The following is a 23,531-nucleotide window of genomic DNA, read 5'->3' on the forward strand; positions in this document are numbered from 1 at the left end:
AAAAGATACAAATGATTTAATTAATTACTCCGAAGTATCCTAAAAGATGTGGGAGATATAATGACCACAAATTAGTCCAGCACAAAATGTAAGAGCCAATAGTTCAAAGTTACATTTAAGAAACTTTTTTTTTTTTAATAAAAAGATAAATTATGGATAACCATCTTTAACATATTTGATAAGGTAGCTGGTTTTAGTACTTCCCCATTTTGAAGAACCATTTGAAGTCTCTATTTATGCATATGGACTTGGTATTGGGACCATGCTTAGTCTGGAAGGTCATCCCATTGATTTTCTTTTTCTTTTTTGGTGAAAAAAGATAGACCCATCTGGACAAACTTGGAGTACTTGCGACTAAGATTTGTATGCTTTAGTTAGAAATAATAAACCAAAACAGTGCGATGATCTACCATCCCCTCCATCCAAACTTTTAACCATATATGCAACCAACAATGGATAGAAAAGTCAATATTGATATTAGCTTAGAGGTCAAAGACTACAGAGGAGTATGCATAATATAACATCTCAAAAGATAATATCAGCGAACTTATAAGCTATATTGTTCGTATGTTTTCTTTTTTCGTGGAAAATAGAACGATCACATAAGTATACAAATATCTATTAAAGTAGAAGCTAAGGAGACAAAAAAAATAATAATAATAATAATGTAAGAGGGAATAAAATTAAGAAAAAGGAGTGAAAGTGAAGGAACAGGAAGGCAAAATGTTTTGGGACAGAAATTCTTGGATTTGTGAAAGGCCATGACACCCCCATGGGATGAGATGTTGGTTGCCTTCCCGACATCAAAATTCTTTCATTATTTTTTTTTCCCAAGAGGACGTGTTTTCTTTTCTCTCTTTTTCCTTGAAGATATAAAAGTGCTTAGATTGATTGCAATTTTATTACTAGTTAGGCCCTGTTTGTTTATAGTGATTTAACCAACATTTGTTGTTTGCACATACTCCTGAAAATGTTAGGTATGGGAAGAAATATTTTTTCATTTCATTTGGTTTTGTCATTTGAGTTTGTTTTCGATTTAGTTCTAAGATTTCAAAATGTTAAATTTTGATTCAATTTGATTCTTAACTAGATTCTAATATTTATTTTTTTTATTTTAAATTTTCACTAAATACTTAATTTTTGTTATCTCGATAAATTTAAAAAAATTATATGAATTATAATTAATTGAATCTCAATTATTTTTCGTCACTTTTGAAATTGAATTTAAAATTTTACTTCATATAATTACTTTAAATTAATTAACAAATATTGACCATCAATATTTATTTATAGGTGAGTATTTATGAAAATTTGAAGATAAAAATGAAAAATATTGAAATTTTGGAGATCAAAATGAAACATAACTCAAAAGCAATTTAAAACCTAAAAGGCCAATAGAAATAAGACAAAAAAAACTTAGAGAGAAAAAAGGTATCGTTTTTTTGTTAAGTATTTATTTAAACAATTAATCATTAGTGAGTTAATAAAATGCCAAGTACGTTTTAGATATGAGTCTAATTACTCATACTAATTATTGTACATTCAATTATAGTTTGAGATATACAATAATAATAATGTATCAAAATAAAGTGATTTTGATAGTGATAGTTCATATTCAATTGGACTACCTTAACTAAAGTTATTGATTTTTTAATTATTGCTTCAAGCTCATTTTTTCTCTTCCTTCTGGGATTTATAAGAGATGATGAAATTGGATTAATAACATTTGTTTTTTTTTTCCTGGTAAATCTGTATAGGTAAATAAGATGGGAAAAAAAAAGTGCTTTAAACTATATTTTGAAACTATAAGACCTTGATAATGCTTGATATTCTTTGAAAGCCAGAAGAAAAGAACGTTAACTTAATGGATGAAATGTGAATCAATTTTAATTAAGGAGAAAACAATGTTGCAGAAGCTTAAACGCAATATCTGGTACTAGACCACCTCGCTCTGATATCATTGATTCAAAATTTTAATTAATTCACCAATTGATTCAAAATTTTAAGTTAATTGTTGGAATGCCTTGAATTTGAATTTGTTGTATGGTGTTACAAACAACCAAGTAAGAATTTGTATACAATATATTTAGTTTATTATTGTTATTTACAATTATGACTTTAGGATTTAGAGATGTGTAATATATATAAACTCTTTTGTATTATGAAATCAATCTCTCTTATAAAATTATTCATTTTATGTCCGTAAATATAGATAATACACTATTAGTGAACCATACGTATTTTGTATTTTGTATGTTGATCTATCTTATACTGACATACCAATAAATGGACAAATTTTATCATATTTTTTTTCTTTCCATCAAATCAATTTTAACCTTATTCTTACTATTTTCTTTATCGTTATTAAAACATATTTCTAACGAATGATACGTTGTTAATCATTTATATCTAATCTTTTCGTTACGATTTTAAATCTTTGTTAGATGATTAATCAGTTTTTTGTGTTTGTGGGATATTTTTATCATTTGATAATTATTAATTAATAAATCTATATAACAAAAAAAAAAAAAAAGAAAAAAAAACCTTTGTCTCAAGTAATTTTCTAAGTTTGATATTTTTTATATTTATTTTTGCAAAAGTTTCCAACAAAACATTAAAATTTGTCATTCAAATACTGTTGTTGGTCTAAACCTATCCATATAGTTGAGTCCATATGAGGATAGGTTGGCCCAATGCACCAGGCCCAACGTTAGTGCCTCGACACAATTCAGTTCCAAAACCCAAAACCATATTCAATCCTCTTTTGACTATACATTTTATCTTTTCCAAATTTTACTATTTACTACCGTAAAAATGTCTGGGCATTGAGGATGCTTAGAGTAACTCATTTCAAAACTTATACCAAACAAGGGAACGTATAACCCATGACCATAAATCTACATTTATTCGTAATAATAATATTCACAAATACAGTCATACTTGAATTTCGTAAATGCTCTTTACTTTCATCAATCCTTAATTCTTAGACATCTTTACAACCTTAAATAAAAAAGATCCTTCCATGCTTAATTTAGTTAGGTTAGATATTGTATAAAATAAATACATATATTAACATGACAACAACATTCACGCATGCCTTTTGTTTCTAAAATTAAAAGAATAATTATGTTAAAGCTATTATTATACAGCAATGGTAGAAGTTAAATGGTTGGTTAGGACAACAACTACTGCTTCACTTCACTTGTATTGTGTTATTTCCAAATTATTTCCTCTATTTATAACACATGAGGTTATGATGTAACTTTTAGTGAGTTGTAGTCAATAATGTACTGCACTCTTTTATTCATAAAAGAGAAAACACTTGTGGACACTTCTTATGGTATTGCAAAAATTAATTTCTCACACATGGCTTCATTAAATTAATTAGTTGCAGTGTGTTTCTTACACTTCTCCTTCACTTTTTTTTTTTCTATGGAGGTTGAAGCTTTAGATATTGTAACAAGTTTGAAACTAAGATTATTATTATTCCTAGTCAAATTTTGAGCAAGTAAAATACATATGATTTTTGTAGGACAACAACCACAAATTTATATTTGAGAGAAACAAATTTATATTTTAGAGAAAGAGAGTATTCAACTTACAAGCAAAGAGAAACCTAGATATTTGTGTGGGGTAAGTCACAGGTACTGATACTTAAATCAGAAGGTTGAAAGGAGAAGAGAGTATTTAATACTGATTCGAGAACTTACTTGTTGTTTATGCTCTTTTTATCTTTATTTATAGATTTTGACCATCTTTCTCTTTATTATTCGACCAAGGTTTGTGATCGGGCCGCCTCTTCAAAAAAAATTTCTTAGGCTAAGGTCGGTTAGTCTAACACCCTTACCTAGCATTTTCAAGGTTTCATACCTTTTTGAGTAAAGTCTATGTTGGGGTAGTTGATGTGGATTGTTTTTTATGGGCTCGGTGGCCTAGGCTCGAGACCTACCAAACTCATTTTCCTTTTGGCCTAGCTTATTCTTTTTTTCTTTGTTTGTTGTGTGCTAACTATTTTACCCTTGGTTCTAGAATCTATCTGCAACCTTAACTAAATCTACCTTCATCTCATTCAACAATGTCACATGTACTTTTATTTACATATCAAAGCGATGTTAATCCCATTCTCAGGCAAAAAAAAAAAAAAAAAAAAAAAAAAAAAAAGAGGGGGTTTGTGAACAATACAATCAAGAAACCCACATGTGATCATTTACACAACCAAAATAAACCTACATGTAATCCTTTCATTGCTTGAAAGTATAAATGATCACTCTGCCACATATTGGATATTCTCAATTTAACTTCAAAACATATTTGGGCATGTTGGACCAAAATAGTTCAGAGGTAGGAGTTGTGAACTCCACTCCTTGTTTAGCTCAAGAAGATGGTAGATTCCACAACTAAAAGACATCTATTCTATATCTTAGCAACCCTAATACTATAGGCTCAAGAGTTCATAACTCTTTTGACTTCATAACATAACTCTCTACTCTTCACCATTTCATTCCTTACCCTTAAACACCTTTATTGTGACTAGTTTTGATTATACAAGAAGTCCAAAGATCTTTGAGTTGAACCGAAAGACACAATATTTGCAAACAAACGAACCTCACATCTTTCAAATTTTGAAACAATTAGTTACCACTGTACAAGGAAATCAACATTCATCCAAAATTACTAGGATTCAAAATGAATATTATGAAGAATGCAATCAAAGTTTTACATTGGTTAAGGAAGAAAACGATCAACCTTAGTATAATTTACTCAACCCATTCTCCAGTCTCTCGGAGAACTCAAGTAACCGTGCGACTTCTTTCCCCTTCTCCTCACTCTCCATGAAGCAAACTTGATCGGAGGAGACAATAGAATTCAGAGGAGCACTCAAAGATGGAATTGTATAGAATCTTTTGGATGGTTTTGAAAGTAAAACTCAAACATCTCTATCTAAAGTAGAAATACTTTGCATTTATTAAAATGTGTCGAAGCTTTTTATTTCTTTGTCATATCATTCTTGGTAAACACTATCTTCTAGAACAAAACACTCTTAAACACTGAACAATAAACACAACTACAAGATAAAATGTTTGTACGTTCATTCCTCTATTAGTAGGGTTTACCAATTTTAAATTCAACCAAAATGCACACATATCTAAGTATTTATTTAGAATGAATTTTATAATTCTCATTCAATTGCAAACTCTTTTAGTCTAACTTACTTACAACTAAGTAGATGTTAGACTATGATAAAGTTAATTTTCAATTTTATTATAACACAACAAACCCAAACATTGAGTCCACCCAAAAACAAGTTGAGGGCAGAATCCAATCTTGAGCTACACAATTACTTTCAATTTTTTTTTTTATTGATATCTTTAATTTTATTTGTACTAGAATTTGAATTGCAAGATTGAGAGTTGTTGCATCCTTGTCGGCTTTATTGGTAAAACGATATTTGTTTTTATTTGTCAAAAAAAGGGAGAAAAAACTTGGTTGGTAACACTTTGTTTTTAAAAACTAATTTTAAGATTGAACATATCAAGATTTCATTTTTTAAAACAAATAGTAATAGAAACTATAGGAAAATGTCCACTACCTTACCTTATTCCTCCGCGTTGAAACATAAACATGCAGCACACATATATTGTAACACACATAATTAAGCAATTTAATTAGCCTCTTAAGATACAACTTATATTAGTAATTAGATTGATTGATTCATGATTGATTTTAATGTCTCAACTATAACCTCCACCATTATTTATATACACATATTTTTCAAATTATTAAAACTCATTGAATTTATAGAAAGGCATATATATATATATATATATATATTTGTTTCTCTAATAAATAAGAAAACCTTTAATTGGCAGCAAAGGGGATTTTAATTAATCTATGCCCATCGATTCAATAATACATCAAAATCAAATTGAAAATAAAAATATATTAGAAGGAATCTCTTTGGCTGTTTCAAACTGAAATGAATAGCCAACCTTATGATTTTGACAGAAGTCTTTCTTATTTTTATTTTAAAACCACAGAAATGTTTTTTTTTTTTTTTTTAAGAAATAAATGTAAGAGCCACGAGAAAATATAGGGGCGTGATTTTTGGTTGACACGCCGCATAATTTATGACCAGAAAACCCAAAATGAGAAGGAAAGGATAGTTTACGTTAGAGAACAAAGGAAGGGTATTATCGTCAAAGTCAAGGGGAAAAAAAACAATACGGCGAATGGTTCAGTCACGGTCTTGATGAATTATATGGTTCCCATCTCTAAAAGCAATCAACCATTCTCTCTCTGTCTTTTATTTTGATCTTCATTTTACCATTTCAGCTCACAAACTTTTTCTTTTTTTCGTTTTTTATTTTTTTATTTTTGCTTCACTGTAATCCCAAATCTGAGCTGAATTGGAGTTCAAGTTTGATCTTTCACGGTGGTTTCAGTTGGGGACTTTGTGACTTCTTCAATCTTCAAGTCAATTTCGGTTCTAATTCAGTCCCTCACCGTCCGGATTTTGTTTTTCCGATCTTATTTCTTCTTCCGAGTTGGGTTTTTAGTTCTTGTGGACAATGGCGAAGCGTGGATATAAACTACGTATCCTTTCTAATCTGTAGTTATGATATATTTATAGTTTCTTTTGCTTGGAGGTTCGGCTAAAATTAGCTTTAGTTTGTCAATTTTTAATCATTTTTACCCTTTTTCCTTCCTTTCCGCGGAAAATTTGGGATCAGATTTCTTATGAATCTAAGGATAAACTGACTTTGGGACAGAATTGATAGCATTAGGGATTTTGATGCTCATTTTGGATGTTGAGTATGTGTAAGAGGAGGGAGGAGGGCTAGACTTGTAATTTATGATTTTTCATGATTTGGGTGTGCAAAAAATTATGTTTTTTTTTTCTTTTTGCATTAATTTGGTATTTTTAGCGGTAATTAATGCCTTTTGCAGTTTTGCTTCAGTGTGATGTTTTAATTTTTAATTTTCCTTTTTAGTTCTTTAGTTTCTGGGAGATGATTGGGCGATTTTGTTGTATATATGATTTATAGTTTAAGAATGTAGCCTGAAGGAGTTCAAATTTACTCCTTCTGAGTACAATATGCAATGTCATGAGAGAGACTAAAACTATATGAAGTATTTCCTTGACCTATTTGAAACTAGAGGAATTTGCGGCACATTCAGGAAATGTCAACTGTCTAAGTATTGGGAAGAAAGCTTGCCGACTGTTTATAACTGGTGGAGATGATTATAAAGTCAACCTTTGGGCAATTGGAAAACCTAATTCTTTAATGGTTGGTTGAATGCCTTCTCTTCCATCTTTTTGTACTCAATCAGATAGATTTATATGGTTAGATGTCATAAATCAATAAGTTTCCTATTTTAAGAATTTACTTATTAACTTATTTGATGGTTGAGTAAAAGAGTTGTATATTTGATGGGTGTCATTCTAATGGCCAATCTTCAGACACTTCTTTTTTTCTTCACCATGTTTTCAATGAAAATTTTCTTGTACATTGGTGGTTAAATTGTGCATTTACAGAATATCATTGGAGAAAAATGATAGGGACCTTTGAGATCTGCTGGCTGATATTTTTTTTCTGGACTATTTTTGGGCTCTTGTGCCCATGGTTGCGGTTTCTTTAGTAATAAATTTGGAGTTTTTCTTGGTCTTGTGCAGAGTCTTTGTGGTCATACTAATCCAGTTGAATCAGTAGCTTTTGATTCAGCAGAAGTTTTGGTGCTTGCTGGAGCTTCATCTGGTGCAATAAAGTTGTGGGATCTTGAAGAGGCTAAAAGTAAGTTTACTCAACTAATTTCTTACTTTGACTGATATGTATACGTCTTGTCTGATATTTATAGTAAAAATTACCAGTGATATAGAATTATGCTTGACAAATATGCTTACTTTACTTTGATAAACTGTTAGAGAAGTGATGTGGTTTCGGCACATAGTCACGTAACTTAGAAAACAAAGAGTTCATGATGGCTTTAGATTGTTCATTTACAATACCTTCAAATTTCTTCCTTCAATTGTATATGAAAGCAGAAAATTGCTTTCGTTTGTCAATAACCTCTGATCTTTTGCTATATTCTTGAAGTGTAGTGGTTCGCACTCTATCTGGTCATAGATCAAACTGCACGGCAGTTGAATTTCATCCATTTGGCGAGTTCTTTGCATCAGGTTCTAGAGACACTAATCTAAAAATCTGGGATATCAGAAAGAAAGGTTGCATTCACACATACAAGGGGCACACACAAGGCATTAGTACTATCAAGTTCACACCAGATGGTCGTTGGGTAGTTTCTGGTGGTTTTGATAGTGCCGTGAAGGTAATAATAAGTCACTCTATAGATGGTGTAACTTTATATCCTCATTATAATAAAGCCATATCTAAAGTTTCTGTTATTGAATAGGTATGGGATTTAACTGCTGGAAAGTTGATGCATGATTTCAAGTTCCATGAAGGACCTATTCGATCCATTGATTTTCATCCACTTGAGTTTCTCCTTGCGACAGGTGATTGAAAGAAAGATTAAACAATTGATGCTTAAGTGGGAAGTTTATTGGATACAAAGAGAGCAATTAGTTTATCATGCTGCCTGTCAAAGTAGTTAAATTGCATCTCTCCAGCTTCTCTTCCCACCCCAAAGCATTAAATAAAGGGAAATATGCAAATCTCAAACAACAATGCCTCTTGTTGCACTGTTGTATTGATAAAATGGGATACTGCCATATTTCTTTTATGGATTCTAATATTACCCGCTCATTGTTTCTCTCTCACGCTCTCTCTCTCAGTAACAAGTGTAGTATATGATAAATATTTCCAGGGTCAGCAGACAAAACTGTGAAATTCTGGGATTTGGAAACTTTCGAATTGATTGGATCTACAAGACCTGAGGTATATCCATTCTGTTATAAAAGATGTATTGCCTTACCATTTGTAATAGATGTTCATTTTCTTGTGGTTCCTTTAGGTTGGGAGATTAATGTTTATTTCATTATCATATCTTTTATACAGGCTGCTGGAGTACGTGCAATCACCTTCCATCCAGATGGGAGGACCCTGTTTTCTGGCCTGGATGAAAGTCTGAAGGTAAGCAGTGTTACTATTTCATAACTATGTGATCCAGAATAAAGGGTTATTACCTACAAACATCTATTGAGACATTCATTTCATGTCTATTTTCTTTGATATTGTAGGTATATTCGTGGGAGCCTGTCATTTGCCATGATTCTGTTGACATGGGATGGTCAACACTTGGTGACCTTTGCATTCATGCTGGGAAACTCTTGAGTTGCTCATCTTATCGAAATTCTGTTGGAGTTTGGGTAGCTGATGTAGCGGTATGCCGACTTGTATCTTTTCGGAAGATTGTTCACACACACAGACATATATTGTGTACTATTTCATGTTACTATTATGCACATTATCTTTCAAGTACATTAAAAAAAATAATAATTGTTTTCAATTTCAACTTTCAGCTTATTGAGCCTTATGGAGCTAGTTCAGTATCTGGGCAAAAGGAGCCAAAAGAACAGAAACCCGGTTCTGCCTTCAAGAACAGCCTAGGTTCGAAAAGCACTGGAAGTGATTTGATGACTTCAAATTTGCAATCTCTGTCTCCTGATTATGAAACAAAGGAGATAAAGAATATATACATAGACAGTAAGTCCTCGTTTTCTGGTCTGCAAAGAGAGCTTGTGTTAATTTTTTTATGATAAGTTCCCCGGTCTACCCTATTTTAGGCATTAGGCGTGCAAACATTTTTTTGCAATAAATTTCTAACTGCAACAATGAGTCTGCAATAGGTTTCTTTGCTAGAAAATAGAGAGAATCATGAAAACAATAAGTTTTATAAGGGAAAAAAAACCTGGGTAACAATTCCATTTATCCCCTTACGGATGGATTCCTAACAACACTACCAAGTGGGTCTCTATCCCTTAGGCGATGAAGCTGGTTCCCTCTTCATGCAATGCAGATATATTATCACTATTACCAAACTAATCATTTGCATTTCAGCAGTTGTCAGACCACATCTCTGCTCTCACTTCTTTTTATTTATTAAGATTAACTGCCCAACATAAGAAATTTCATCTTACAACATTACCCAATGTGTTTGATGTGGGTTTCCCAGTTTTACACAAATGAAAAAGAAAACTGTATTAAAAGAACAATACTTAGAGATATTATGCAACCTTTAGATAGGAGATCAGTGGTTCATTTTGTTCAATAGATACATCTAAATTTGTGATAAAGGCGACTCTTGGTAAGATTTTCCTCGACAGTTTAGGAATTGACACCCAACTTCTTTAGGTTTCTATCACTTGTTGATACCCAGGAACTGAATTAATCTATGTGCTCTTAAATTTTATGCAACTGATGGTCCCTTCTGATTGATCGGTTATGTAATGTCATAATTGGTTTCTGGTATTTAAAATACCAGCGAGCATAAATTAATGATTTCATGTCACATGTTGCTCATTTTATGTATGCTTGCCTGCACTCAGACATTGTTTAAATCTATTTTTCTTCCTTTTTTTGTGTAAAGCAACTGGTGGAAAACCTGTTTCACCACAGAAGGCAGAATCTTTAAGCTCCCCCAAAATTGTGTTCGCATTGGATTCAAAGGAGATTAGCTATGATGCAAGCAAAAAGCAAAATCCTGCATCGCGAGTAGAAGTGAAATCTAATGAATTATCAAAAGATAAACCACCAGTTGTACCTTGTGATAGCCCTGAGGTTAAAGACTCACCAAGCTCTGTGAGGGAATCTATCACATTTTCCAAGACAAGGCGTGGAATGTTACTCAGGCCGGCTCATATAAGAAAGCCATCCAATAGTAAAATAGACCTTGAAAAACTCTCAGTGTCAGTTGATTCAAGTAGAAAAACTGATCTCGAGAGACTACCAGTTGTAGATTCTGTAAATGTCTGTAATACCACCAATGACTTGAATAAAGCTCCAGTACAAAACTTGAAAACAAGTGTTGTATCCGAAGTAATACATATAGATTCTTGTGGAACAAATTCTGATATCATTAGTATTGAGAAGTTCGAAAAAGGCCCCTCTGTGTCAGTTGACACAACTTCAGAACAAGAAACCCGTAAGCTGTTGTTCTTACCTTTTGTGGATGCACTATTATTATATACATATTTTATTAAATTTGTTTATATAGTTTTTCTTATGTTAATATTATTTTCCTCAAATTTGCAGGCAACAAATCAGTTGAGAATAGCAAAGGGGCAAACTCCGTTAAATTTGTAAATGGAGGTTTGTCCTCCTTGTCCATTTAGCTACTTTCTACTGACAGGGAATGTTAAGTAAATGTGTGGGAATTTTATGGTCTAATATCTTATTTTTGCAGTTGCAGTTGTTCCTGGAAGGACACGCACTCTTGTTGAGAGGTTTGAAAGGAGAGAAAAAACTAATGATGTACAGACAACAATTTCACCATCTAATGTCCTTGAACCAGAGAAAACGAGAGAACAAACTAATAGCTTAGAAGTACAAGTGGTTACACCTCAGATCCTTGAAACTGAGAAGACACGTGAACAAACTAATGACTATAGAGTACAGGCAGTGACTATGCCTTCTCACGTCTCTGAAACGGAGACGAGAAGTGAACAAACTAGTAACTATGAAGTACAGGCAGTGGCTATTCCTTCCCTCGTCTCTGAAACTGAAAAGGCAAGAGAACAAACTAACAACTATGAAGTACGAGCAATGGTTATTCCTCGTACCCCTGAAACTAAGAGGATGGGTATTAACTATGAAGCAAAATCAAGAAGTAACTATGAAGCAAAGACAAGAAATAACTATGAAGCAAAATCAACTCTTATATCTTCTCGTGTCCCTGAAACAGATAAAACCGACAGTTCACAGGTATGGTTACTCTGAGATTTTGAATAGCCACACAATTATGTGGTGATATCATTTTTAAGAACTTCATTTGGGCATCTGTTCTGCAAGAGTTATATTGTCAAGATGATCTTTTTTTCATTGTTTTTAACTTATGAACAAGATGAATCTCATAAATCTTATTAGAATTTAAGGTTATATTTGAAGTGCAATCCACTTGAGACATTTTTGTGCTTTTGCTAGAAAATTGTTTCTAAGCAGTAGTCAGGGAATGACCAGTGTCAAAAAATGTTGACGAATGCTAGTCAGATGAAGACACATAATTACATTGTTAGGTTTGTTCAAACCAAGTCATTTTGTGTTTTATGCCTGTTGACAGAAAGGAGAACCTCAAATTTCTGGAAGAGATTCTACCTCTGCAAATGACAGGGATGTCATTGAAGATTTGATGCAATCTCATGATATATTCTTAAGTACCCTCCGATCCCGTGTGACAAAATTGCAGGTAATCTTCTTTTAACAACAGTAGCTTTGTAAATGAGCCACTTGCCTTAAGCTTCACATGTCAGGGAGTTTTCCCCTTGGAAAAAGAAAAGAAAAGAAATATTGTTGCCACCCGAAAAAATGGCGAACTTATCGATGTGCTTGGTTAGACTTTAGAGAACAACTTTTTTATGTGACTTTTATCAGTCAATTTGTGATGATTTGGAGAACTTTAATTGAAATAAATCTTTGGCCTTGTTTTGGAATATTAACTTCTCTTGGAAGTTGCGTTCATATTAATGAGTGTCCTGCAGGTGGTACGACACTTTTGGGAGCGGAATGACATGAAAGGCGCCATTAATGCCATGACAAAGCTTCCGGATCATTCGGTGTGTACCTTTTGAATTAGTTTATTCATGTTAAGTGCCTTAAATTCCTCAAGCAAGTGTATCTTCTCTGTTTCCAAATGGGGATTTCTAAGAGTCTGATCGTGATACAGGTGCAAGCAGATGTGATCAGCGTTCTCATTGACAAGATGGATGTCTTAACTCTAGATTTATTCTCATGCTTACTTCCTGTACTTGTGGGTTTATTGGATAGCAAGATAGAAAGGTAATTGTCTCAGGTTTAAAGTAGTAAAAAGTTTCTTGTCTTGAGATTAAAGATCTTGACCAAACTGACAACCGGAGCCTCCTTGTCTTCTTCTAACTTCTTCCGCGTCTTACTTGATGAAAATTTCCAGAATATCAATGACATAATGCACGTTGAAAATATTGCTAATTTTCAACGGTTAAAATTATCTTCTATTTTTGACATTTCGCTAAGATGTAAGAACTTATGGACTACGTTTTATATGGTATGCTAGGCATGCCAGTTTGTCAATGGAAATACTAGTGAAGCTAGTAGCAGTTTTTGGTCATGTTATAAGCTCAGCAGTATCGGCACCTCCAGTAGTTGGTGTTGACCTTCATGCCGAGCAGAGGTGAATTTTCATCTTGTTTTCACTTCCTTTATAATATATGTAAATCAGACTAAATATAATGTTATCCGCTTGCATTACGACTCAAACACAGGGTACAATGCTGCAAGCAATGCTTCACCCAACTGCAGAAGATTCAAAAAGTTATTCCATCATTTGTAAGGTATAATCATTTTCTTCTTGGACTCTGCCAATCGACATATCAACTTGAATCCCAAGCTCCGGATGGGACACTATCGCTCCATTTTTCATTTTCGTTTTCCCCATCCTTGCAGGAGAGGTGGTTCACTAGCTAGAAGTGCTCAGGAATTGAATCTAGTTCTTCAACAATGTTAAGTTTGGTCCACAGTGCCAAATTTCTGGCAAAGAACAAATAAGTAGGTAGGCTGACACCTCTAATAGAAAGAACGGGGAGATGCAGCATCTTTTCAAGTTGAAGCCATAGTCATCCCACAAGTTAGCCGGATGCTTGCTTCCAGTTCTGGTTTCGTCCCTTATAAAGGGGAATCCAGCAGGGTGATCGACGGAAAAACTTAGAAGACGAACGGTAAATTGGCATGTTGGAACGTTTAGATGGAACATTGGAAGCCGGCCTTCCTCACTTTGATTCTTCATATTCCGGGTATTGTCTGTATCTTTTGATTAACAATGTGTAATTATGTTCCAATCATACCATACATGTAATGCGTGGAGACATTCAATGCAAATATACGAGTTAGAGTGAAATCCGTTGTATTTGTGTGTAAGTAAAAAGTTTCCTTTACATGTTAACGTTGAGAAATAACCACTATTATGGTTGTAGCATTAGCAGGGGAACAAAGGCAATGATTCTTCATATTCTTGGGGGCATTTTCTTCACAGATATGAGAACTGAGACTATTGAGTATGTGTAACTTTGTATTTGAATTGTATAGATAAGATGCGGAATTTCACTTTAAATCCTTTGTACCTCTCTCTTTTGGAATATGAATTTTGTAAAAGCTAATTTAAAGCTAGTTTTAGATATATATAATTAGCAAATTCATTATTGTTATTATTGGAAAAATAAGACTTTTTCGTTCGTGTGGTTTCCATTTGTTCTTAATTTTACTTTAATTGTCAGGTTTAGAGAGATTTGAGTTTTATTTCAGCAAAAAATTATATATTTAATTTCAAATTTTTTCTAAGTAAACATTTTTTTTTTTGACATCATGTCTGTTAAATAATTTAAAATGCTGATTAATCGAAAATTGATTTTAATTGGGATGGTTAATAGTGGAACTTAACTAATTATGAACTTTTAAATAATTAATTAAATAGGAAAGATGTCAAAATTAGAACATTGACAAAATATTTATAAGCGTAAATTAAATGTTTTTTTCCCATAATGAAATTGTTTGTTAATTTTTTCTATTTTTGAAAATAACTAATAAATATTAACCTTAAGAACGAAAATGAATACTTGGTATGAATGTTTAGGATAAAATATAAAACCATTGGTATGAACTTTTAGGTTAAAGTATAAAATCATCGAACACGAAACTCAATTCTTCAAACTTAGATAAAGATTAGAAGAGATCGTTATAAATATTTAAATATTAATTATTACCAATAAATTGATTATAAGAGAGTCAATTGATGATAAAAATTTATAGACCTTACTATATTTACGATCTTTTCAAAATATTATATACTTTATCATTATTTATAAAGTTGTTACATATAATGAAAAAATAAATTCAATCTAATAACCAAAAATTAAAATTGTTACATATAATAAAAATTTAAATTCAACCTAATGACCAAAAATTATATTTGTTTCCCCACAAATGTTTAAATTCTATTTTTCTTTTTAATTTTATTTTATGTTGTTTTTGTCTTTATAATTTTTGAATATTTTATATTTTAATTTATAAACTTTATTATGGAAGTGAAATCACTCCTTTGGCAGTTATTTAGATTATTTAGAGTTTGGTTGGTGGAGAATCCAAAAAAAAGTTCCGAAAACAATACATACATTGATTACAAAAAAATATATTTTATATTTTCATATATGTATTTGGTTGTAAGATGAAAAATTTGATCTAATTTTGAAAATGTTTAAATGTATTTACTATACATATTTTTAAATCATCAAATCATTAAATTGATATCACTTATATACTAAATTTTATTTACTTAGTTTCTATGATCAAGATTATAGTTTTATATAATCTTATAAGATTATTTTTATAAGATTATATCTATAATTTTATAGAACCAAAAAAATTTTTAAACCATAAAATTTATCCTTAGTTTTTGTCCTTTATGGCATAAAATGTAAATATGTGAAATTTTGGTTATATTTTTATAAATACTTTCGCTGCATAAAATATTATTTATATATTATATAAAATTATTATTTTCATAATTAGTGAATTACATAATGATTTTTGAAAACAAAACTTAAAAATCTTGGTTGTATAGGGTAGATTGAGTAAATCTAAAATGATTCATTAATAGTTATCATAACTTTTTTTTATTGAGAGATTCACTCAAAAATCTACAAAATATTATAAAAAGGTATTTAAATAAAGTTTATAAAATTTGGATTTTATTTTCAATTCAATAGATGGTTAAGGGGTGGAGAGGGAGGCCCAAACTGACCTACTTAGATAGGGTCCCTCCATTGATTTATTTTTGTTAAATTCAAAAAAAAAAAAATAAACCTAAAAGGGTGACATCTTCCACAAATCTCCAAAAGTGAATAAAAATCAGTTTTGTTAGCCAAATTTAAACCCAATTTCAACTCTCTATCTATCTCTCTTCCTTGTTTTTCTGATTTTCATTTTTTTTTATTTATTTAAAAAAATAATTTTCTATTTGTTTTTCTGTTTTGTCTTTTCTTTTTTTAAAAAAAAAAAAAATGTTTTTTCTTTTGCCCTTCTTCAACCCAACCCCTCCCTCTCCCTCTCCCCCTCTCCTTCTATTAAAAGTAATGAGAAACCCCAATTCTCGCCATCTACAAAAATACCCAAAATCTATTGCACACAAATAACCTTTTCTTTGTTTCACCAGGAAAAAGAACAGAAAAAAAAAAGGACAAATCCTCCAACCTACCCATTCTCATTCAAAACACCTAATTCCCACACCCAGCTTTTGCTCTTGCAGATATTTTTCCTTTAATTTGAAGCCGGAGGGTTCTGAGGAAGTTCCGATTAATATGGGAGCGGAAGCATTGAAGAGGTGGGATACGTGGCAGGAGCTTTTATTAGGTGGCGCCATTGTCCGCCACGGTACCGGTGACTGGAACCTCGTCGCCACGGAGCTCCGGTCGAGGATTGCTCGTCCGTACCTCTGCACTCCCGAGGTAAAAGCAATCTTTTATTCTCATTTTACCTTTTTTCAGAGGCAATTATTCTTCCGTTTTTTTTTTTTTTTTTTTTTTTGTTGTTTAGTTATATTTTGGTTTAATTATTTCTAAGCTCTTTTAGGAAAAAAAAAATAAAAACAAAAATTAAGAAATTTGTTTACCTTTTTTAATTGCTGAACAAAAAAAAAAAAAAAAAAGTTGAAAAACATTACATTTACACCTAGTTTTTTAAAATTAAAATTAAAAAAAAAACAGAGTCAATTCCGGTGATTTACTTCACAGTTTTAACATAATCTCTCTTCATTTAATATTATTAAAAATTAAGCAGAAAGATAAATTTTGAAATAATTATTCAAATTTAAAATATATTTTATCATTGTGATGAAATTGAAATTTTGGGTTGTGATTTTATTTTTGAAAATTTTCTGTCATTTTTTATTACTGGGTCCCCCGTAAAAGAATGAAAACTTAAAATAGGTTGCCTTTTCTATTAAGAATTAATATTTTTTTACAAAAAGAAATTAAATCTATGAAATTAATTCTTAATAGAAAATAAATTATAGGAAAAGAGAAATTGCAAGGAATTTTGGTTGGTGAAGACAGATACGTAAATATTAATATTAGTCTATCTTTGACTCCATCCATTACCAAGTTGGTTGACCTTTTCTATTCAACCATTTGACCTATGCATTACTCTTAACAATTAACTTTGTTTTCCCTTAAAATATGTCATTCCCTCAAAACTGACTGTATTGGTTTTTGTGAATTCATAAATCTCTTATTTTTTTTCGACTTTCGTCTACAACTGTCTATGATATTTTGTTATATTTTTTATATTTGAAAATAAATGTAGAGTCAGGTTAAAGTTTCAAAAGAAATATTAATTGAGAGTCTAAATTGATTTGATAATAAAAGTTATTTTCAATGGAAACTTATTACTAGATGAATAAATAATTTTTGAAGGAAATCAAAACAAAACGTAACAGAGGACATAAATGGTATATTTATGAAAGTTTAGTTCAATGTTTAAATACCTTTCTGTATTAGATATTATTGGTTTCAGTGGCAGAAGTGTAATAGAAACATGTTTATGCATAAAGAATAAGATATTAAAATCGGCTGTCGGTTTGATTTATTTTTTGCAAACTAATAATGAGTTTAATGGTATGTTTACATTTGCAGGTTTGTAAGGCGAAATATGAAGACTTGAAGAAGCGTTTCGTTGGATGCAAGTAAATCTCTATCCTTTTGAACAATATGGGATCTCAGATTAACTTTATGGTTTATCTTTTCTAAACAAGTCCAAGTTAAATTCTAAAATAATTGAAACTTTATTAAATTTTACTTTATGGGAGATTTTGAAATATTAATTCTTTGTTAATAGAGCTTGGTATGAGGAGCTTCGACAAAAAAGAATCATGGAACTAAGACAGGCTCTAGAGCATTCTGAAGACTCAATAGGGTCAGTAAATTGTTATGTATATTTTGCATTATGTTTGATTCATACATAAGCTGCGGAATAATCTAAACCGGTTGATGTCATGTTCTTCATCATAAGAAAAAGGTTCAAATGCTAGTTCTTGATTTGGTTCATTTTGTTTTTTGTACGCTTAACTTTAGTTTATTTTGGTTCCTTTTTTTAAAGTACAAGCATTAAAATGAATATTTTAAAACACAAGGATAAAAATGGAACAAAAATTAAAATTAAGAGTATAAAGACAAAGTAGTGCTTAAGTGTATGAAATCTTATAAGATGAGATTCGTTGTTTAGACTTGGATTGAGAGGTTTAATCGTAAGAAGTATGCAATTAGATTTACAAGACATTACAAGTGTCCATGATGAAGGCTTAGTTTCTTAAACTGCTGAAAAACTTGTTGAATCTAAGGCCTGTATCTGCAGCATTTCTTTAGCTTTATGCCAATTAAGGTCGAATAGATTTCAGGTCATTGGAATCAAAGCTTGAAGCTCTTAAGTCAAGGAGTGGATCAGACAAGTCTCTTGTCAATGGCTCTACCAGGTCAGAATCTTGGGGAGCTGTTCAGAAACCAACCAATGAGCAATCTGCCAGTAGCTTCACGCAGGAAAACAGGACGACCTGCAGTTCAATCGAGTGCCAGCCAGCTCCATTGTTGACTGAAGAGACAGAGATTAAACCAGAACCATTGCAATCTCTCGAATGGGGAAAATCCTTGAGAATTGGGAAGTTGGGAGAGGTATTGTATGAAAACCAAGGAGGAATAATTAGGAAGAGATCAAGAGGGAAGAGAAAGAGGAAGGACTGTAATAGGGAAGTTAAGGAAGGAAGTAGTGGGGAAAATAACTTGTCTGAATCAGCTAACCCTTCAACTGTTTCACAGTCTAAAGAAAACTCATGTTGCAACTCGTTTGAGGCACGTGAATCTTCGGATGCAAATGAAGCTAGCAGAAGCTCAACCATGGATGGTGTTGATGTTTTAATGGCTCTTTTTAACTCTGTTGCAGAGGACAAAAGTGCCTCCGTATTTCGTCGTCGCCTTGATAGTCAGGTACAATACAATAAAGATGCTCTTCCTTTTCTTGAATTGAATTCTCTCAATTTGGTTGCATCTAGTAATTGAGTAAACCATTTCAGAATGTAAGAAAGAACAAATGTTTTGTTTTGACTCAACAAGTTGATTGCTTATGACCGTGTGAATATGTAACAGAGGAGAAGTAGATATAAGAAACTAATCAGGCAACATTTGGATATTGAAACAATAAGATCAAGAGTTGCAAGTCATTACATAACGACTAAAAAGGAGTTGTACAGAGATCTGTTGTTGCTTGCTAACAACGCACTCGTCTTCTACTCACGGAATTCCCGGGAGCATCAGTCTGCAGTGTCGCTCAGAAGACTCATTTCAAGTACATTTCAGAAGCTAATGAAGAGCTCTAGCAATATGGTAGCTCATAACACCCCCAACCAGAGAACACAAACCTGCGATCTGATAGCGAAACCGCGTCGTTCGCAGCCAGCTAAACGTAATGAATCTCAAAGAGAAGCCAATCCAGGAGATGTTAAAACTCCAAATGGAAATAGAAGAAGAAGAAATAATAGTTCTAATCCTCCTTCCTCATTGGGGTTGTCAAAGAAGGAAACTTCGACTTCTACGCCAAAGAAAGCCCCTGGTGGGATAAGAAAGGCTGTCGGTGGGACATCGAAAAGCGAACGATCTGCAACTGGCATCAGGGGAAGAAAAAGAGGGAGAACGAAGTAAATGGTAAAATTTCAAAACTGTTTCTAGATAGATTCTCAGGCTAGAACTTGTAAGTTGTAAACCAGGTAGGCTGACTGAGGCTTTAAGAATGTTTTTGGCTCTAGTAGAAAAATTGGAAAGATAATGGGAATTGGATAACTCGTCCTGTCTTATTGTTTGATGGGATTGATTTTTGTATTTGTTTCATAATACAATTTGTTCTACAGAATGTTAATTTCCATGAAAAATCAGAACAATATTGTCAGTTGTTAGGTAATGATATGATCAACCTTTGTCTATGAAATTTATTCATAATTATGTTTGTGAACATTGAACATCTTTTAATGCCTTTTCAATGGCTGTACTTAGAAAAAAAGAAAAACTATGGTAGAGGTGATAAAATCTTGTAAGCAGACATTCTACTTGGAAGAAATATTAGCGATATAGAATGTGAACAGGCAGGCCTATTAATGCGATAAAGTTCCATTTGGGATTTAAACTACCGTACAACCCATATTATTGAGATGATTATGACATTAAGTTGTTGACATATGAACCTATCATCTATCTAGTTTTTAATATATAATTAGTAAAGTAGGAGATAATTCAATTGATTAAAATATATTTTTGAGGCCAAAAGTTTGAAATGTCACTCCTACAGCAATTTGTTGATTGCCAAAAAAGGAAATTACATGAACTCGGAGAATGTGTTGAAAAAAAAATGAAAAATAGTTCAAAATAATCTCACGTCTACTTTGGTTATTTGTTGACCTCAAAAAAACATGAATACTGATATGAACATGATATCACATTATTTTCTAAAAATTTAGGATGTTAACGTGTGAAAGACACGTCTACTAAAATATAAACCTAAATAATTAACATTGTTTATGTAAAATTAAATTAAAAAAACGAGCTTGTAAATTTACATGATTAAGAAACCAAGTTCGATGTATTTTGATCTCAAAACATTTGGAAAATTATTTTAAATAAAAATTTATCGAAAATATTTACAAATATATTAGTGATAGGCTACTATCACAATCTATTACAGTACATAGATAAACGAAATTTTGCTATATTCATAAATATTTGTTCGGTTTATTGACTCAAACTTCTCTTCTTCGTCCTTATTATTTGTTTTATATTATTACACAATTATGTGTTACTTTTTTTTTTTTTTAAATTTTGAAGTAATCTATTATGTCCCGATTTAGTGCATCATATATCTTAGGGTAATTATAACATAAATTTTAGAAATAATAATAAATTATATAGCAATATTTTTTTAAAAAATACAAATATAGCTAAGTCTATAACTTTGACAAATTGGATATGATACACAATGCAACAAATATAGAAATAAAATTCAAAAATACTAACAACACAAATATAAAAAAGACAACTTTAGAAGAAGAAGAAAAAAAACTAATTAACGTCATCTGGTGTAATCACGTGCACAATAACAAAGCTTAACAATTTAAAATATACGGCTACGATTTCCTCCATGATTCGCGTACGTGGCAGTTGGCACACACGGCTGCACCTTTCCCCATAAATACCCACGTGACGGGCAATGCATACGAGGTTACGCTCTACCATTAATATTATCTCCAATTTATATGCTCTAATCATTCTGATTAAATAATTATAATGACATCTTAGCTTCGTATAAATGAAATTTAATTTATATGTTGTTACCTTTTTTTTAAAAGACTTAGTGTTATATATTTGTTATTAAAGGATAATTATTGAAGGGTGTTTAATGAGTGACAGAGGAAAAAAAAAAAAAGAAAGAAAGACAAAGCCACATGAAAGTCATCATGACGGCGGTGCAATAAACAATATATAGGGTGGCTTTTAAGTGATGTTTACGATTTAGGATATTAATTGTTATAATGATAAACCAGTACTGTTGTCTATGTTAAACTAATAAATAGCCATGTAATTAGATTTTGCGATATACCTGGGTGTATTTGTGTATTTATAAAACAAATGTGTGAGGGTACTATAGGCTCTGATGTCACGGTAATCTAAATTATTAAAATAAGGTAAGGTAAGATAAAATAATGTTTTAATGATGAAAATGATATATATCGCTATTTTGAATTTATCGTGCTTGATAGCCCCAGTTGAGAAAAGGTCGAGGATTCGAGAATGCGAAATCTAAGTAAAGAGTCCACCTGTCGTTTTGTGATTTGCTGTTCAAGTTTTTTGACTTTTTCTTTATTCCATGAGATTTTTTTTTCTCTTTCTTTTTTTCTTTTATGATTTTTCCATATTCTGGTTCTTTAAATCCATTTGAATTTTTTCAAGAAGATATTTTCTTTGTTTTACTGTTTAAGATAATTGAAAATTATATATACTTACATTACATTTAAAATTTCAAAAGGATTATCTGCTGCTTTATATTTACTACGTTAGTTTGTTGAGATTTAGGTTGGGTTGTTTTGATTGTATCGAAAATGCTCGATTATATTATTGCACGGAGTAATCCTATTGATGAAAATTGTCTATGTACAACTTATAGTTTGATGACTACGTCAAACGGTACTTATGAGTAGTTTGCACGGTGCCACGAGTCATAATATTGTAATTGTCAATTATTACATAAAGCAGTATATGATTTCTTATTGTTAGTCAAAAACCCTAGATGTAGATGCTATATAATCGAATTGGATTAACCAAGTTTATATGTTCACTACGTTTTTATGTGTTTCCATAGTTATTCTTTTAGTTATTAACACACAATACAATAATGACTAAATGTGTGTTTTCTCATACTACATATTATCTTATTTGACTAATTAAGTAAAAGATAATTTTCTAATTAACTCTTAATGAGAGCTATCTATATAAAGACAAAACCTTTGTTGTTAGTTTATGGGTCGTTGATCGATTAAGAAATCTAATTAACCTTTAAGAGAAGATAAGTAGTTCTTGTAAAATATATATATATATATATATATATAATTAAATTCTAAAAAAAGTTTAAGAGAGAAATTCAATCCTTTATTCAATCAATATTGATCAACGTATGTAACACTAGCTTATGTTCTTGTGAGATAATCATCTAACTCAAGGATCTTGACTTTTATTATTTATGTTTAATGATCATAAGTCTAGAAATTACTCTTTTATGTTATTTTTGTAAAGAAACACTCGATCATTTATATGTTAATAAACTATTAGAAGTAACTTCTAAATTATTAAAAATAATCTTAATGTTTGTTATTTGTCTAAAAATAGTCATTATATTAATTTATTAAAATTAAACTACTACTCTTTAACATTTTATAAACGTTTTAATTAAAATAGAGAATTTTGAATCATGATGTAGTAGTGAGTCGATGTAAACAAAACCATATCATACAATATTTCACTATCACACTCAATCTAGGTTCCAATTCCAAAGAAGAAAGATGTTTACAAGAGTTAAATAAATAATAACACAATTGTTTTAAAGAATAGATATATTTAAAAAACAAGGGTATATGAAAAGTTCAAAATGTATATTATATATATATATATATATATATATATATATATATATATATATGAAATTTATTTACAAAATACGAATATTTTACTATTTTCAAAAATACTCTTCATTTATATATATTTTAGGGTTTTAGATTCAATTAATTGTTTAACCTACTTTTAA

At 31.1% G+C, this 23,531-nt stretch overlaps 2 protein-coding genes across 5 annotated transcripts; both read left to right on the forward strand.

The window, feature by feature from the left end:
- The first annotated feature begins 6,269 nt into the window (after window positions 1-6,269).
- LOC103486088 (katanin p80 WD40 repeat-containing subunit B1 homolog KTN80.1-like) lies at window positions 6,270-14,259 on the forward strand. 3 transcript variants are annotated; one of them, XM_008443929.3, is made up of 18 exons: window positions 6,270-6,594; window positions 7,159-7,289; window positions 7,676-7,793; window positions 8,102-8,328; window positions 8,413-8,515; window positions 8,827-8,897; window positions 9,018-9,092; window positions 9,200-9,343; window positions 9,482-9,665; window positions 10,549-11,103; window positions 11,214-11,270; window positions 11,371-11,882; window positions 12,238-12,363; window positions 12,656-12,730; window positions 12,841-12,953; window positions 13,207-13,323; window positions 13,415-13,483; window positions 13,596-14,259. In XM_008443929.3, the coding sequence occupies exons 1-18, from the start codon at window positions 6,570-6,572 to the stop codon at window positions 13,654-13,656; spliced, it is 2,763 nt and encodes a 920-aa protein (XP_008442151.1). In that variant the 5' UTR covers window positions 6,270-6,569; the 3' UTR covers window positions 13,657-14,259. The 3 variants fall into 3 exon arrangements, with proteins under 3 accessions (XP_008442151.1, XP_008442143.1, XP_050935857.1); XM_008443921.3 differs by having other exon boundaries at window positions 6,272-6,594; window positions 11,365-11,882; XM_051079900.1 differs by lacking the exon at window positions 6,270-6,594 and having other exon boundaries at window positions 7,274-7,289; window positions 8,097-8,328; window positions 11,365-11,882.
- A 1,924-nt stretch (window positions 14,260-16,183) lies between these two features.
- LOC103486076 (uncharacterized) lies at window positions 16,184-20,115 on the forward strand. 2 transcript variants are annotated; one of them, XM_008443904.3, is made up of 5 exons: window positions 16,184-16,648; window positions 17,834-17,883; window positions 18,036-18,113; window positions 18,595-19,177; window positions 19,337-20,115. In XM_008443904.3, exons 1-5 carry the CDS (start codon window positions 16,502-16,504, stop codon window positions 19,886-19,888), a joined length of 1,410 nt encoding a protein of 469 aa, XP_008442126.1. In that variant the 5' UTR covers window positions 16,184-16,501; the 3' UTR covers window positions 19,889-20,115. The 2 variants fall into 2 exon arrangements, with proteins under 2 accessions (XP_008442126.1, XP_008442135.1); XM_008443913.3 differs by lacking the exon at window positions 18,036-18,113 and having other exon boundaries at window positions 16,213-16,648.
- Window positions 20,116-23,531: the final 3,416 nt, after the last annotated feature.

Source organism: Cucumis melo, chromosome 12 (genome assembly GCF_025177605.1).
Source record: "Cucumis melo cultivar AY chromosome 12, USDA_Cmelo_AY_1.0, whole genome shotgun sequence".
Lineage (NCBI taxonomy): Eukaryota > Viridiplantae > Streptophyta > Magnoliopsida > Cucurbitales > Cucurbitaceae > Cucumis > Cucumis melo.

Bases quoted from the DNA above. Each gene is read 5' to 3' on its own strand.
- LOC103486088 (XM_008443921.3), top strand. From the start codon at position 6,570: ATGGCGAAGCGTGGATATAAACTAC. The intron at 12,954-13,206 runs GTAATTGTCTCA...ATGGTATGCTAG, and splicing joins TTGGATAGCAAGATAGAAAG to GCATGCCAGTTTGTCAATGG. The intron at 13,484-13,595 runs GTATAATCATTT...CCATCCTTGCAG, and splicing joins GTTATTCCATCATTTGTAAG to GAGAGGTGGTTCACTAGCTA.
- LOC103486076 (XM_008443904.3), top strand. From the start codon at position 16,502: ATGGGAGCGGAAGCATTGAAGAGGTGGGATACGTGGCAGGAGCTTTTA. The intron at 17,884-18,035 runs GTAAATCTCTAT...CTTTGTTAATAG, and splicing joins AAGCGTTTCGTTGGATGCAA to AGCTTGGTATGAGGAGCTTC. The intron at 19,178-19,336 runs GTACAATACAAT...AATATGTAACAG, and splicing joins GTCGTCGCCTTGATAGTCAG to AGGAGAAGTAGATATAAGAA.